At 49.9% G+C, this 16707-nt stretch overlaps 1 protein-coding gene across 1 annotated transcript in view; it reads right to left on the bottom strand.

The window, feature by feature from the left end:
- The window catches only part of CASQ2 (calsequestrin 2), a 35165-nt gene extending 19218 nt beyond the window's left edge, over window positions 1-15947 (bottom strand). Inside the window, exons 1-3 of the mRNA XM_054829469.1 lie at window positions 15442-15947; window positions 1740-1824; window positions 172-272 (exon numbers count right to left, since the gene is read on the bottom strand). Of these exons, the coding sequence (XP_054685444.1) occupies window positions 172-272; window positions 1740-1824; window positions 15442-15675 (420 nt within the window). The 5' untranslated portion in view covers window positions 15676-15947. The remainder of the gene's footprint in view (window positions 1-171; window positions 273-1739; window positions 1825-15441) is intronic.
- Between the last annotated feature and the right edge of the window lie 760 nt (window positions 15948-16707).

Raw genomic sequence — 16707 nt, 5'->3', positions numbered from 1 at the left:
TGGGAACTCATGGTCAGACAAGTATTTGGGAAGCTGGCAAACAACATCATCTCTTCCAGCGTGCAGCAAGCAGGAGTGGAATTTCAAATAAAGATAACCCTGTGTTTTTTAACAAAGTATTAGCAAGACCTCTCAGAGGTTTTATCTGGCTCTGCACTTATCTGTGCTTACATCCAAGAGGAATTCCACCAAGACATCCGTGGCCAGTTCCCCATCAAATTCAATCAACCGCTCCTCCTTAAAGACATAGAGACTTCCCTCTTCAACCAACCCTGCAAAAATGAGACAATAAACATAATGTGGTCAACATGCCACTAAAAGCATTTTTACTACAGAGTATCTTGCTTGTTATTCTGCAACACCTCCTTGGAAAATGCAGTTCCCAATTCACTGACTTGGTCCAGCTAGAAACAACCTGAACGATCTCCTGACTGATATTTCATGGCACGAGGGACAGACCTCAGGCAGAACTTGTGCTAGCTTCCTCCCAAACGTTGAACTTTTTCGTTCAGGTCACAGTTTGGCCTCAGGTGGAAAAATTCTGTACCAGGAACTTGTTTTAGCTTGGCTATCTATATTGCAGTAAATAGTACCGGGCTCTAACTGACATCCCAAATTTGAACAACCTGACACTAGATGGAAACTGGATTTTGATGTGGGTTGTGCTCTCTGCCCAGAGACGGCTGAACTATGGGAACATAAACAGTGAGCTGGAAAACAAAGTGAGCTTCCATCTCTCTGCAGCTTAGCTAGCCTTGCAAGAGGGTTAGAAACCTATGGCAGAGAAGCCACAGATGGCAGGCTGTCAGATTTGAATGGCGTATCACTGGACTGAGGACTGGTTGCCACAGTATCTCAGTGGAGGCTCCAAAATCAGCAGCACTAAGCTCCTGCAATGCATGATGGCAGGGTACCACGGGTCAAGGTGGTTGGTAGTTTGTTCCTTCTTGAAGAGGCAGAAGCTTTCAGTTTTAGTTTAGCTTCCACCAGCACACTTAGCGTCTAATTTAGGAAAGAAAATTACAGTCCAGTATGCCTAAACACTCTCTGACCTTCAGTCTAGTGGTACGTTTATGTGCTGTTGTATTTATGTGCCATAGTATTTCCATACTGCTTTGTGGACTAAAATATGAAGGAATCGCCAGCCCCTGGAAGGCAGCCGTTTCCAGGGGTGGGCAATGCAGCAGCCTTTCACCTTTACAGGAACTTTCCTCTTCTGCTCTGGGGACCAAGTCAGCAGGGTTGGTGGTTGCCAAACCATTGCAAGGCTGTGGCTCCCCAATTAGTAGCTGGGGAATCGCTCTGCCATGGGGCTGGTGACATTTGGGGGCCTATGTGACGTCCCTGTATGTTTTGGTTCTGCGCTACTGTGTCAGCCCTGTCTCTGTGCAGGAAGAGCATGGAGTTATTCCACGACAACTATCTACAGTTTCTGCTCAGCAAGCTGTGAGCTTCCACCCTCTCATTGCTATGGCATGAATTGGCTTTCTTTTTCACTTGGTTTGGTACTCTCAGCCAGGAAGCTTTTTGCTGGAAGATTGTTGGCTCATCCCTCTCATCCTCACCCCCCTACTTGACCCTGCCCATGTTGGGGTGGGCAGGTGGGCAGTGTGCACTTGCCACCATCACCCTCCCCATCCTGGTGACAAAGATTTGGCTGTCCTCTATGGGGATGGCTGTTGGGCATCACTCCAACACCCTCTACAAGCTATTCCGGAGATATCAGATACGGGACTCACCTAGCTTTTTAGCAAGTTTGGCATCCTTCTTGGAGTCCACCATCCCAAAGCCAATGCTCCTGGGCTCCAGGACCTGAGCCGCCAGCTGTGGGAGGAACCAGAGAGCCCAACGTTAGCGGCATTAGCACCACAGGGTAGCTAAAGGGCATCATGCCCTGCTAGCAGGGCACAACAGACACAAGTGACCCATATTCTGCTTTCAGGCAGCACCAAGGGGTGGGACGCGTCACATGCTGCCTCCCCGCTGAGATAACACTGCCCAGAGGTCACAAGGGTTGGATTTCTTCCCACTGTGTCGCATCACTGAGTTTGCTGGTGATACCACACATGCTAACTGCAGTTTGACATTTGGGCATCGGGAGAGGGCTCCTGGCTGAACCAGGGCCACCAAAAAAGCAGTGAGCATGGCTAGGAGAAAGACCTGTGCCACTAACACAAAGCAAAAGTTGTCTCCTCCCTCATGCCTTGGTGGTCTCCCACGAGGGAGTGTGGCATGTAGGCACTGTGGATATTTTAACTCTGGAAGTGTTTGGTGCCAGGCAGCGCTGGCTGCAAACTGGAGGGGATGCAGGGCACTGCAGCATTATGTTTCCTTCGTACATGTAATGGGCTGGCTAAACCAGGCTCCCAGCAAAATAAAGTGGAGGGACTCCTGGCTTTGCAAAAGCTGTCCCTTCTCCTATAAAATGCTTTAAGCCATGTCTCCTGTTCAGGTTTCAGCCACCCGCCAGTTCCTGGTCCCGTCTTTTTCCTGCAGAGATGAGTCTAATCTCAGCCACGCTTGTGTTTGCCTCCCTGGAGCTTCAGAAACCACTGCACCATGTTCCCACCATTTTTGGTGAAGGGGCCTCTTGAAGATACTGAGTTCCTGCCTGTTTTGCGAAAATAGGTATGTGAGGAAAGGAGAGACGTTCTGCAAGTGCCCCACAGTGGGAGCGGCCCTGGGTGAGACCTTGAGAATTCCAGACAGGCTCCGTAGAGATGGGATGACCCTAGGAAACGAGCTCCCCTATTCATCAGATGACCAACTTAGCCCCACCACAAGCATGCTGGAGACCCTACAAGGCAGTAACGATGCTCTGAGACCACGAAGCAGCTGTAAGAGCCCCCTTCTCCTCCCTCTCCCCTCTCTGCTCCATGCATGCCTCTGATGCTGATGGTCGTCTTGCTGTCACCCCTCCCAACACTGCCGGATGTGGGGGGATGATGGTGACGAGGGGTCAGGGGCCTCCGGGACAGGAATGTCCCTATTAGGGCACAGCTGCCTGTGCTTGGCAGCAGGAGGCTAGAGGGGGGCGGAAGAAAAGCCATGGCCAGAGGGATGGCGGGATGATTTATGAGGAACACCCTCCCCCAGGACCCATTTTAGCACCCTCCCCCAGCCTCAAAGCTAGTTTGAATGTCACCCAGAGGCACTGCCCCCGTGGCCGCGCAGCCCCTTGGCTCCCTGCTATAAATAGCCTCCGCCTGCGCCCGGCCACTGCGAGAGCGAGCGGCAATTAAAGGCATCAGGGAGCAAAAGCAGTGGGACAGCCCCATCGCCTGCACCCCAGGGCGTCATGGGGCTGGCCAGCTCTCCCCATGCTGGCAGCACTCAGCCCTTCCCTCAGATCCTGGGGGGCAATGGCAGGCACCCTAGCAATCAGGGCTCAGGGACCTTGCTTGGGCGAAGGGGAGCGATGGAGAACATGGTTGTCTTCTCCCTTCCACCAAATACGTGTCCCCAGGCCTGTCCTGAAGCCCTCCAGAAGGACATATTCTCCACATGGCTGCAACCTTCATCCCCCTGTGGCTACTGGCCTGTCGTCTTTAGGGGGAAATGCTTGCCATGTGAGGCAGGAGGGGTGCTTGTGTTATGCTGGAAACAGGCTGTCTCACTGCTCTTTCCTTGCTCTCTGCCAGTCTTTGAAATAAAGGTAAGGCTGCACATTCAGGGCTCATGCTTACAGGAGATACTGCCTGAATGGGGCAGAGCACTGGTCTGTATTTGCACATCCACTGATAAGGCATCAGAGCATCGGTCTGACTCATCTGGCGTCTCATCTCCTGGCTCAGGCCACAGCCATCCACATTAGAGCACCTGAGAGCAGCTGGTATCCAGTAATGCAAGGGGAGATGGACACCTCTGTGAGCTCCCTAGACATCTGCAAGCAGGTGGTAGCAGAAGACACTGTTTTCTGTTCCCCATTATGGGCATTTGCCTTTACTGGACAAAGGGATGGAGCCTGTGGGATCAGTATCTTTAGGAAACGTCAACGTGTGCCTGCACCGAGGGACAGTTGTGTAGCGGTTCCTCAGAGTCAACACTTGAGGCTCTGGCTGCACTGTGACCAGAAGTTAAAACACAGAAAGCCCAAGGGAAGAAGACGGTCCAATCATGTCCAGTCCAGCCCATACTTGATCTGGCTACTTACTTACAGCTATGTTAGCCATGTGCTGGGCAAAGTCAAGGCTGTTTAAACCCAATAGTTCTTGACTCCTGCACACAGGAGATGGTTAGGGTTTCTTGGGAGTGTTTGAAGAAGCTCAGAAATGTGCAGAAAAGCTGCAACACCTGCTACAGACAAATGCTTGGGCACAAACGGGGATGTTTGCAAGAGAGGAGGCATCGATCAGGAGTAATGTATATCAGCATGCAGTATACGTGAGGTAGCTCTTCAGAGGGGTGTGGGTGCAGCTGTGCAGCTGTGAGCGTGGGAGCTTGCTGGGAAAGAGTAAACGTGTCAAGAAAACGTGGGTGATGGGATGAAGGCCTCTTTGTGTGAGACTGTGGGAGCGTACACTTCGTTAGGGCTCGGGAGGCAAGAAAGGTCACAGTAATGCTGGCGGTGTGCCTGTTGGTGTGGCAGGGCTTCTGTGGCTGTGCCTAGCGAGACTGTCTCTCGGAGGTGTATGTACCATAGGTACCAGTGTCTGGCGACGTTTCTCTGAAGAGGCTGATCTTGAGAGAAGATGTGCAACACCGTGTGTATTTAGGAGAGCGCGTACGCACAGAGTGTGCCTGTGGGGATGGAGCTGAGAGCTATGTGGGCAGCCTGCCTCCTTGCTGGGACTTTCGCGGTAATGAGATAATGAGGTGAGCGGTACAGCTTGTGCTCATGCACAGAGCACTGGAGTCCTGCACCAGGGAAATCTTTATGCAACATGAGCCTCTCAGGAACTCTTTCCACTGTGGCAGCGCCCGGAGGCAGGAGACCTTTGCAGAGTGTCAATACCTCTGGTGGCTTTTTCAAGTGCCAGCTATGCAGGGTCTAGGCGTTGCTCCTGCCCGTGCTTTCCCTGCTTTCCACTGCAGCAGGTGAGTCTGACCAGCACATAGGTGAAGACGTATTCTCACACCTATATTTGAATCCCATAAGGCAGCAAAATACAGAATTTGCCAGAGACACAGCAGCTTGGCTAGTTGCCCCCTGCTCATTACAGTATCAAGCATTTATATATCCCCTTACAGTATTTTCTGATTCCATAATGCTAGTGCGATTTGAATGCAGATAATGTTTCTAATCTTGACAATCCTTTTGGCTCAGGACCTTGGGACTGAGGCATCTGTAATGTAAGAACACAGCCCCTCCTCCTTTCCCCCTCCTCCTCCTCCCTTTAAATTCATATCACTTGAAGTCTTGGCCAGCCAGAGCCCTTGCCTTTGTGTCAGCCTCCGTAGCAAGTAATTTAGCTTCAACAGCTGCATCGGGAGACGGAGGGCAGAAGCTGCCCTGGAAGAACTGGACCTAACTGGTCATGCAGTCCCTGAGGTATAGCAAGACCTCTGGGTAGAAAAAGCTGGCTGAGAGCATGAACAAAGATTCCAGTAGCTTGTAAGCTCAGTCCCGTGCACATTTTGCAGCCTTCATCTCACGGGCATGGAGACCTTGCAATGCATACTTTCTAGCCACAGGATCACAAGCTGTGTCCTGTGCAGCCTTGGGAAAAGGAGGGGTGAGTTTGGGAGCATTCCTCCTTTCTCCCACTTCCCTCAGGTAATAGCCATACTTGAATTTGGATATGCGTGAGAGAGCGCATGGCCCTCTGGGATGTGTGAGAAGTGCCAGCCCAAACTGAAGCTTGAGTACCATCAAGTAAGCAAGCACCACCTCATCTTGGATGGTGTCAACACTCACAGGCAATCTGAATAATGGGGATGGAAAGAAGCACCTCCCTGCCAGAACATCTCAGCTTCACATCTACTGTACCTGTGTGAACCTAGAAGTGATTCTGGGAAGTTTCAGGAGATTTAAGACCCACCATGTCATTCTGAAATCCTAGGTTACAGAGCAGCAGAAGTGTCACCGGCTGCCTCACCACAGTCCTATTCCAGCTGCAGACGACGCTGATTGTGCCAAACTTTGCATTCGGTGTCAGTTTTGCTGCTAAATGGCAGACAAAATCCAGCAGAGAGGGTTACAAACGGGCATGGGAGTCTCAGCATGGTTGGTTTTTCATTGTGGAGTGATGCTATGGCTTTGTGGCCTGGATTTTCTTCCTGCTTCTCTAGTACCTGCCTCAAGCTCCCATAGGCAGTAAGGGTCATCTTCCCCAGCCTGTCAGGTTGGGAAACAAGGCACTGGGGACATTTGGGTCTCTGTGAAAGCCATCATGAGCAAACTTCTCTTAAGCATGGGGAGCTTTCCGTTTCCCTAGCTGGCAGCAGTGGAAGAGCAAAACTTAAGCGGTGCGAGAAGAGCAACAGGAGATGACAAGGGAATGTCCCTCAAGCAATCTACACTTCTCTGTTGTTTCTCTCCTACTCTCTTTAAAGCTGCAGTTTATGTTGATGGTCAGAACCTGGTTGATGTGATGATGATGATTTTACATCGCAAAATGTTAGGGGTTTATTTCCAGAAGCAGCAGGAGGAGATTGCAAAAATCCAGGGTATTTCCCCAAAAGCTTTGAATCCTTATGCAGGATTCATGCCTTCATGCTACGACTGACTTCTGTGTTGTTGAAGCTGGTGAACAGTTTGTTGGAGAGCAGAGTAGGATATCTCTCCTTCCTAATGCTGTGTGGTCTCCTCTAGCATCCCCTTGCTTACCCCACCAGCAATATTTTGAGTTCTTGTATAATTCAGACTGGCAAATTACAGGTCCTGAAGCATCATGGTGGTCAAAGGGAAGAGGTAGAAGCCTGCTGAGCAGCTGCCACTAGAGGAGCCGCTCTTCTGGCAGCGGGACCAGGGCAGAGCATGTTGGTCCCACCTTCCTGCCCTTTTCCACCACCTGAGGTGCCCGGAGAGGCTGTTTATTGCTGAACCTGCCCTCCCAGGGGTCGCTGCTCTGCGGACTAAAAGGCAAGTCCCCAAATATGGAACACCCAAAGGTCACTCCCGCGGAGGTGGCTTTCACAGGTAATGCTCCAAGAACACTGCCCGGGGGCTTTAATTGCCGCGCAGCCGCTCAGCCCGGTCAGACATACGATGTGCTCTTTGGCTGCCTCCCTAAAGGTTTTGCATAGTTAGTATTTTTATCCACACTGGGCATCCCTAATTTTAGCAAGCTGTAAGCCAAAGCACAGCCCCCCCCTCCACCCCCAAGCCATGAGCTAAGCGGGGCCGATGCCCATGCCACCGAGCACCCACGGGTGCAGGGGCCACCTGCCACTGCTGCCAGCCAGTCCTCGCTGGCGCTGCATCACAGATGTTTTGCCGACTCAGCTGGGCAGTTTGCACGGTGAGGACAGCCCGGGGCGTGCGTGCGTGTGTGCGTGCGTGCATGTGCTGACCCAGGTTGTGGGGTCTGGGACGGTGCCCAGGGGCCACCCTGCTAAGCTCCCCTTTGACAAAACAGAGACCAGAGGCGCAAGCTGGGGGCTGTCCTCGACAAAAGTGAGGCCATCACTACCTTTTTGTCTTTCTGGCTTCAGAGAGGCTGCTTTGAAGCTGAAGGCTGGATGCTGCCATGAAGCCTGTGCAGGGCACAAGCTGGCTCCTTTCAGTAGGTGCTGGAGGAGAGAAACATGCTTGATATTCAGCCCGTTCACCTCTGCCAACCATTGCCCATGTCATTCCTATGCCTCCAGCTCCCCGGAACAAGCCAGATTTCTTGAGTTTCTGACCGACTGGGTGTCAGCCAGCTCCTCTGAAACACCAGAGAGCCTGGGATGCTGCAGGCGGGAGCCAGATCTCCCACCCTGCATCCGCAGGAAGGATCAGCAAGGGGGGACCCTAGGGGAATGGAGGGCTCCTTTTACCCAAGGAACGAGCAGAAAGAAATAAGAACTGAGGAAAGCTTTAAAACCACATAGCTCCCTTTGCTCAAGGTTCAAGGTGTCAGAGGTCTGCTAGCTGTCAGCGGTCCGTCTCCTGCCAGGGCCGGACAGGGTTCCCAGAAAAAGGAGGTCTCATGTAGGGCAGCTGGCCTTCGCCAAAGCTGTGCCAGGGAGCGCGCAGGAATGAGCACCATCAGCACTGCTTAGGAGGGAGCACTGGCCATCCGGGAGCACCCGGGAGGGGAGGAGCAACTGCCTCCTCTGTGCCCCCCCCCGCGGAATTGCTGCTCGTTCTATTTCCTCAGGCAAGGTTTTGTCTCATGTATGTAGGTAAATCCCAATGTGCAAAGGAGGGGAAAAAAAAAAAAAAAGAAAAGAGGAGAGGAGAACTTGGACCTTGCTAAGTCGCTTCTTTCCTAGGCCATGGATTCCTTGCCTGGATGCCTGTTATTTAGGGACAGAGGCTGCAAAAGGATATCTTTGGTCATCAAACCCAGGATGGTGTCATTCAATCTCTGTCACAACCAGGTCAATGTCCATTTAAAACTCGTTGGGCTGTTCTCCCCTTGACGTCTTCCTCCTCTGGTGATTAGGGACTTCCTAGTTTCCAGGCTTGGTTTATTCATAGCCCATTTGTCCTTAGGCTTAGTGCTTAAATAGCTCTTGTCCCTCTTGGGTGTTTAAAGAGAATTATTGTATCCCCTTTCCATTCTACCCACAAATGAAGCTCAGGCACGAAGGAAGGGCAGTCATGGGCTTTGATTACTTCAGTTTTAGATGAAGGGCACTGGCAGATGAAGCTCTGGAGTAAGGTCATGGTGGGCGAGGATGGCATGGCCCACTGTACACAGTCTGCCTCGCAGAGCAACAGCTGCCCCAGCCCGCGGGGACGCTCTTGAGAAATGTCAAGGTCCAAGGTGGACAACATGAAATGATAACTATGAACACCACACATGTCCACTGAGTAGGCGAGTGTGAGCTCAAGCTAGTCCTTCTGAGGCCCCCGCACTCAGGATGGGGCAAAGGCACCACGTTATACAGGAGTGAGACCCTGCCTCCCGAGAACCAGCCCAGCAGGAAGGCACAGGAAACCCTCACTGGCACTTTTTTGGGAAGCTGACTAGTGTGGCAGGATGGCCGACCTAACAGGATGGGCTTTTCAGTGTTTTTCCTCAATTGCATTTCTGAAGGCAGGAGCGACACAGAAGGAGTCTCTGTGCAGCTGAAAGTCTTGCGTGGCACCTACACAGGTTGTCTGCTCTCCAGCTGGACAGTGAGAAAAGCCAGGGCTGAGAAAGCCTGCAAAGCCCGAGCAGGCTTGGCCTTGCACTGTGTCAGCAAGTGAACCCAAACTCACAAGGGTCTGCCATGTCTCCAGGTGGCATTTGCATAAAAGTTGGGTCTCTGGATGAAATCAGTTTGATTTTCTTTAACTCCTGGGATTACAGCTGGTCTCTGCTCTGGGAACTGCTGTCAGTACACCTCTTTCTGATCGCACTTTAGCAGCTGAGGAAGGTGTCTCTCAAAGAGCGGTATGGCATGGAAAGTGGGGTCTCATGCTAGATGCTGCTCATGCAGCCAGTCCAAACTCACTGCTGGGAGCTGATGGGGAGACTTCAAAGAGAGAAACCGGGCAATAACAGGTAAAGCAGCCTTGGAAATTGTTTCTGTCACTATTATACAGAAAAACCAAATCACATACTTGTCCCTGGATGCCAATGTGCCCATCTGTGAAACACAGAGCTCCCTGTAACTTGTTTTTGTGACTTCCACGTTAGTGAGTGAAATCCTCCTAGGTGCTACTGCTAAAAATCAGTGCTCTTTCTCTGCTGGCTGTTCATGAATTGAGACCTACTTACATCGTCTCAAAGGGCAAACTAATCAGTGCGCGCTTTTTCCTTTTTTCTCCCTTCCTTCCTTATTTTTGCAATAATTTATCTGTAGTGGAAGGCACTGTTTTAGTAGCCATGGAAACCAAAACACCTTTTTTATTACAGGTATGCACAAGGCACTTGCACTGTAGACTTCTGCACATACCTATTGAGCCAGGTGTGCCTCATCTCTCACCCTGAGGACTTGCTCTGGAGGGACCCAGAGACCTGACAGTTTCTGTGGCACTCAGTGAACATGTCCTGTTTAACGTGTCTACCTGGCCCAGGAAACTGTGTTGAGGCACTGTCATGCCCATTTTCAAAGAAAAAGGCTGAAATCTGTGTCTGTGAAACAAACAGAGAAGGGTGCTTAAAGAAAGGGCTTGAATTTATAGTTATGGTTAGTTATAGTTATATTTTTTTATATTTGTATTCTACCTAGAGATGGGGATAAACTAGAATCTTGTCTCCTGGTTCCTATGAATTTCTGTGATAAACTGCACAGACCTAAATTTGTAAAATTTTTTTCTGTGTCACATCAGAAGCAGAGCTCTTTTTGTTATATATTACATGGCTCTGAACTCTCATGGGAACCATCTGCTCTCAAGAGATTTCAAGACCATGTGGGTGGAACCACCCCAAAAACAGTTGATCTTGCACCAGTTTTTCCATCCTGAGCTGGAGACTGCAGTAGTTTCAACACTTGAAAATAAATCCTTGCTCTCAAATGAACTGGGAGGAGCTAGACCTTACACCAAATTTAACCCTGGCCTTTTACTGGATTCAAAATCTCTTTTTCCCTCTCACACCACAGGTAACTTCTGACTGTGGTTGGGCACTGGAAGGCAGATCTCATGCAATGTGATCTCATGGACTTATGCTCCCAGGTTTGTAGAAATTTTCCCTTGTGTTACAGAATTGGCCAAATATTACAAGGTGTTTCACTTTGTTCTGCTATTATTGCTAGAGGTCAAGCTGATCCTAGACCTGGTCTGGAAAGGGGAGCACCGTGTCCCTCTTCTCTTACCTCTAATCAGACTGGTTTGTGCTAGGGCAGTTCTCCATGAATTTTCAGCCCAGGGACACTGTTGCATTGAAGGGCCTAAAATATCTGGGCTTGACAAACTTGTTTTTTTAAAGGATATTACACATGCACAAAGATGACAAGGGAAGAATGACAAGGGAGCCAGGACTGAGCAAATTTCAGCAGAAGAGAAGGTAACGGAGACGATGGTCTGCCATTGCGGGCAGTCTGCTATGGTAGTGAGACAACCTCAGTTGCTGGGGAGAGCTTCTGAAGTGCAAAAGGAAAGACCCTAGCCCCACTGCTCATTATTCTTCTTACATGATTCCTATAGACAGGGGCTGGCCCACTGGAAGGCAAAACTATCTAAATATTTAGGAGATTCAGAGGTGAGAGGGAAGAAGATCTGAAAAGAGGTAGTATGAAACAGGATAAAATATGGTAGGGAAGCTACAGAGGAGAAGAAAAGCAGAACAGCTATTTATCAATTTCACTGCTTTGGTCTTTTCCTCCTTTGTCCCTCTTCCTTAAAGCTGACTCATAGATTTTTTTTTTCTAACTTGTCTGTTAAATAATTATTGTGAAGCCTTGTGCCTGGCTGTTTCATCTGCTTCTTCACCTCACGGGGCATGCAGGGCTCTTGTAAACATCACCACAGAGCTGGAATAGCTACTGTGAGCTCCAGGACTGCCTGGTTCAACCTCTGGCATTGCCCTGTACAGACGCTTTTCCCTACTCAAGCTGCAGGTGCTTTTCAGTAGTCAGTGGTGCAGAGTGGAGTCATTGGAGAAAGGCAAGCACAGGAGAAGAGCCCTTTAACCTCAGCTGTGAAGCAGCCTGTGCTCATGCTGTCTCTGCCCTGGGTTGCTGTCTTATTACAATCCTTCCCCTACCCTTTTCGACCCTTGCCCAAAAGCAGTAGGCAGCTGCATCTCCAAACATTGCTTTGACTATTTTCCCGGCAGACTACCCCAACAGCCCCCAGCTTTCCCACCCTGACCTGAGGGTCTGGCACTGCCATCCTTGGAGCTGTTGCCATGCACAGAGGATGGTCCAAAGAAGCTGCTGTTGTTCCCAGAGGGGCTCAGTTGTCCCCAGACCCTGTCCTCAGCAGGTAGCACCCAGCAGTGTAGGTGGCAGGAGCTGTCAAGACTGCTTCGTGATGGTCTTCACCTTCGTTACCTTTCTAAACTGGAAAGGGACCCTGGGCTGTGTGGCAATCTGGTGACAGTTCCCAGTATGCCTGGGTGCAGGGAGCCGAAGACCCCTTGTGCTATCCCACTGTAGTATCAGCTTAACGAGGGCATCCCTTTTCTGGTGATAGCTGGTGTGCACCCTGAGCGTTTGACGGAGTCAGTCAGTCCTGCATGCTGGGCTTTTATCCAGGGAAGGAATTTTTTCCTATCATATCACTTTCTTCTCAGTCTGCTGTTCATAGTTATGGCTTGGTAAAGTCCTTAAATATGTGCTTAACTTTAATCATGTGCTGTCAGGTTTTCAGCTTGATTTCCTAAGGATATGAGACCCTTATGATTCTCTTCTCTCTCCTCCCAGGTCTACCTGCCAGCTGCCTCCCCTAATAATTCTTCTAGCTCTTGGCCCTTTTCAGCCAAATTTTCCAGAGGCAGGGATCTGACTTGGAAGAGACTGAAGTGCCCTGAAAGAAGGAAATGTAGCCACATGAGCTCAACCCCTGTTAGACACCAAAGGACCCGGTTAAGAGAGAGCCTCACGTGCTCCTCACTCGTGGGAGAAGGCCTAGTCAGAGCTTGTAACTGACCACGAGCTACATAATTCCAGGAAATCATGCTGGATTTCCCCTGTTCTTTCCTTGGTGTCTAAGATATTTCTTCAGGTCTTTGAACTTACACATTTCTTATCAGGTGCATGTGGGAGAAAGAGAAAGGGTGGATTTTTTGGAGGTTTTCTGGATTTAACATCCATTAAGACCACTCCTTCCCATGTGCACACACACTCATGATCATCGGGCAATAGGAATTAACAACCCTTAACCATCCAGGTCAGATCTTTGCTTAGCTCCACACCTGCCTGTGTTTTGGATGGAGGCTCCCTATTATTCCTAACAATGGAGACCAGGGCCATTGTATGGAAGAGGGGCTAAGGACATGATGTTTTCCTGGCTGTGGAAGCAGCACGTCTCGTTGTGAATCAGCAGGTAAATTGTCAGTACAGTCAGATGGAAAAACATGAGCTGCTCCAGAAAGGAGCACCTTACCACAAGCAGCACCTTACACCAGGAACCTCCCAAGGTGGCCAGCAGGCAATAGCCCGGACTGGAGTGTTTGCCTCTTAGATAGGTCATTTCAGGCATAAAGGACCTTCAGCACTCCAAGCCCTGAAACCTCTACTGAAATTAGATACATAAAGCCTTCCTGAGTGAACTTTTCCCAGGTTTGGCTGGAAGGAGAGGCCCTGTCACTGCTCCTGTGTCTACCCAGCAGCTCACTACTCCGAGTACTTGCTCAAATTACAGGAGAGCCATGTTCAGCTGCTGACTGCCTCCAGGGACACCCATCCCAGCCAGTTCATCTCCCAGATAAAGGGCTCCGCACTCAGCCACGGAGCCACTGCAGCCATTTCTTTCCCTCTCCCCGTCCTGGTGAACGTGCGGTGAAGTCCCACAGCTGGATGAGCTCTGGCACGGGAGACTGAGAGCGAGTGACCCCCGCGGCACAACATATCATGGTTTGAGGTGAGGGAGGCGAATGCTGTCACAAGAGAGAGCAGATTATAACCTGGCTTGCCCGCTCCTCTCATGAGTGCTCCCATGGTTCAGTTAGTACAGAAATTGGGAGCACTAGCACCTTGGTGGGCTCCGTCCTGTGCTGGATGGGACACATCCTATCTCCGCTGTTGCCTTCTGAAACCCTCTTCCCACGTGATTCCCCGGGGTGACAGAGGCAAAGGAGTGCTCAGTCTGCAGATTGCTCTTGTGCTTGGGCTGTCAGATTGCTGCTGCTGCAGTTCCCAGTCCAGGGGGGAGACTGTGAAACTTTGAGACATGCACTGAATCAGCATTGCAAGTGCTTGGGGAAATTTTGAGGTCAAAGCCACAAGTGCCAGTTGATGTGTGGCACGGTTAGCTGGTAGCTGAGCGTTAGCGGACTGGAGCACTACAATTAAGCCCTGTTGTGGATGTAATCCTCAGTCTTTTGCCCAAGGTCACATAAGAAGTCCATGGCAGAGAGGCAATTGGAAACCAAATCACCAGAGTCCTAAGCTAATGTACTCACTCCTGAACCAGATATCCTGCAAAATAAAAGCTTTAAGCCAGATTGTGTTGTAGCCATCACAGCTGATTGATAACATGGGTATAGGTGTCATGGGGACTAAAACTGATAGTACACAACAGATACCTGCTTCTGTCAGGTTTCTATAAATACATATCTAGTAACTACTTGCCATCTATTGAGCACGAAATAGCTATCCTATTAAATAACAATGCAATTATACTACCAACCATAAACATTTCAACTGGAGTTCCAATGTTATCTTTTCTTTGCCAAATGCTATTTGATCGCTCACCTGGAACAAGTAATTGTTTCCTGACAGGTGAGTAAAATCTGGTTAGTTTTTGAATCTTTCTTGTTGTCAGGCTTGCTAAGAAGGTCAGTAGACTTTGAACTTGACATTGGACTTTTTCAGGTCCTAGCCCTCAACAAGCGTATTTTCTAATTCACATTTGCTATACTCCTAGGGGTGTGATGCATTTTCTGTCTGGATCTGATAAATAAAGGTTATGTGTTTCTTCTGCAATTCTCTCTTTCTTTCCAAATGTGTCTTTTAGTTAAGAGGGAATATTTGTAAGCCCCTGGTAGGAAACGAGCTTCTAATAATCCAGGCTTGCTGCTGTATGATTCCCTAGATTACAGCTACACTACAAGAAAGAATGCTACGAATCTACTTTGTAATTTTTACCATGATTTATTTTGCTGAGGATTAATTAATCATTCTTTCACCAAAGAATTAACAACACTCTTTTTCCAGCACAGAAGTGAATGGTTGCATTAACAAGCGGCCACAGACTGATTCCAAGCAGGCAACCAAGTAGCAGAAAGACAAAAAGAGATTTAATGCTGAACCAACGGGGAGCTTTTGAGATGGGGAGCTAGGACGCCTGTTTGCAGCACAGTTTGGTAAGGCTTCTTGGCTGATTGCTCCTAGTGGGACAGAAAACGGGACTGAATCCAGAATACAAGGGGGATACTGGCTTGCATAGAATGAGAAAGGATCTAAAAATTTCAAGCTACGGACTCAGGTCTGTGCTGAGATTTGGGAAAGCTCAGCTGAGCTGATTTCACGTTGCTGAGGTTTGCAAGGTTATTCGCTATTGCCTGGGTTTCTGACGCACAATCCAGAAAGACTATTTCCCAGCAAACAACGCAGAAGAGCACAAAAGAGGCTTTTTCCTAGGCTTCGCAGAACCCAGGGGCTAACTCAAATCCAAGTAAACAAACCCAAACTTTTGGGTGCTCAACCACCCCCCTGCACAAGACCTTTTGACTGTCTGTCCCGTGGCTCCTCTCCACAGCTCCAAATATTGCTGTGGTATTGACCCTGGCTGGGACATGCAGCGGCGCTTACCTCTAAGACCATCTCCGTCATCTGGAACTGCTTCTGGGAGACCTTGTCAGAGCTCACAGGCTCGTGGAAGAGCAGGCAGAGCATGTCGTATTTCTTCAGGGCCTGCTTGTAGTTCTTCTCGTTCAGGTCGATCACTCGGTCTTTCCCATCATAAGTGGGGAAGTTCAGTCCCTCTTCTGCCTTGCAGCAGAAAAGCAGGTAAAAACCTGCCAGGATCCAGCAAGTCGCCCTCATTGCGGAGCCCTTGGAGTGCAGCGGAGGGCGGGTAAATGTCCCCTTCCTTCCTAATTTGTGAAGAGGGGGAGACCAAAGGCTCCAGGTGAAGTTCGAACCGAGTTTCTCTTTCTGCTGCCTTCCTGGTGATCAGCCCAAACACTGCAAGGCTGGTGGGGAGCAGTAAACTTTGCTGTCCTGGGCTCACAACAAAGAGACAGACAGGAGAAGCTGTCAGGCCAAGCCCTGGATACCTTACATAGCTGTGTCCAGCTCCTGTGTCATTAGGAACTCCATTTTTAGGAAGCAGTTGTTTCAGGCTAAAAATAAACCCTGCAATGAATAAAAAGGACAGATATGACACCATTGAGGGACTTGCTGGCACTCTGCATCCTCTGAGAGAGAGGGCGCAAGCAAGAGGGAGGGAGTGGAAGATGTCGATGCTGGGAATACGCAGGCAGGGTTTGTGAAGGGACGGACTTCACTTGTACAGGAAACCAAGGCACAGCCTGTCCTACTAGGGCTTAACAAAAATAGAAGGTATTTACTGCAATTTATAATAAGGGTACCTCTCTTTGCATCCCCTTGGGCATCACAGTGATTAGGCTTTGGATAACAGATCTCGGGTTAAACACTTTCAGAGCCTCATCTGCACTACTAGAGGAAAAGTCCTGTTTCCTCAGCAGCAAAGGAGGTGAGCGCTCGTGGGACTCCCTCCTCCTCCTCTCCCTCCTCCTCCTCTTCCTCCTCCTGCCTGGGGCATCAGCCGGAGCTGCCGGCTGACATTCAAGCTCTTTTCTGAAGCACCTTCTCTGCTTGCGGGGTACCAGGAGAATGGTAATCCCACCGGGACCTGTAATCCCAAAGCAGAGGGCATTTTACATTGCAACCTCCCATGCCCACAGCAGTTACCGAGCCCCATACATTGCTGGTGAGTGGTTAAAACCTTATCGTACTAGGGGGGATGAAGGGCAGGCAGCGTGTGCCCAGGCAGGGCTCTCCTCAAGACGATGGACAGATGCCACCATTGCCAGCAGATGGGACCTGCCTGCT

Source organism: Grus americana, chromosome 1 (genome assembly GCF_028858705.1).
Source record: "Grus americana isolate bGruAme1 chromosome 1, bGruAme1.mat, whole genome shotgun sequence".
NCBI classification, from domain to species: domain Eukaryota; kingdom Metazoa; phylum Chordata; class Aves; order Gruiformes; family Gruidae; genus Grus; species Grus americana.
This window is presented reverse-complemented; position numbering and strand designations above follow the sequence as displayed.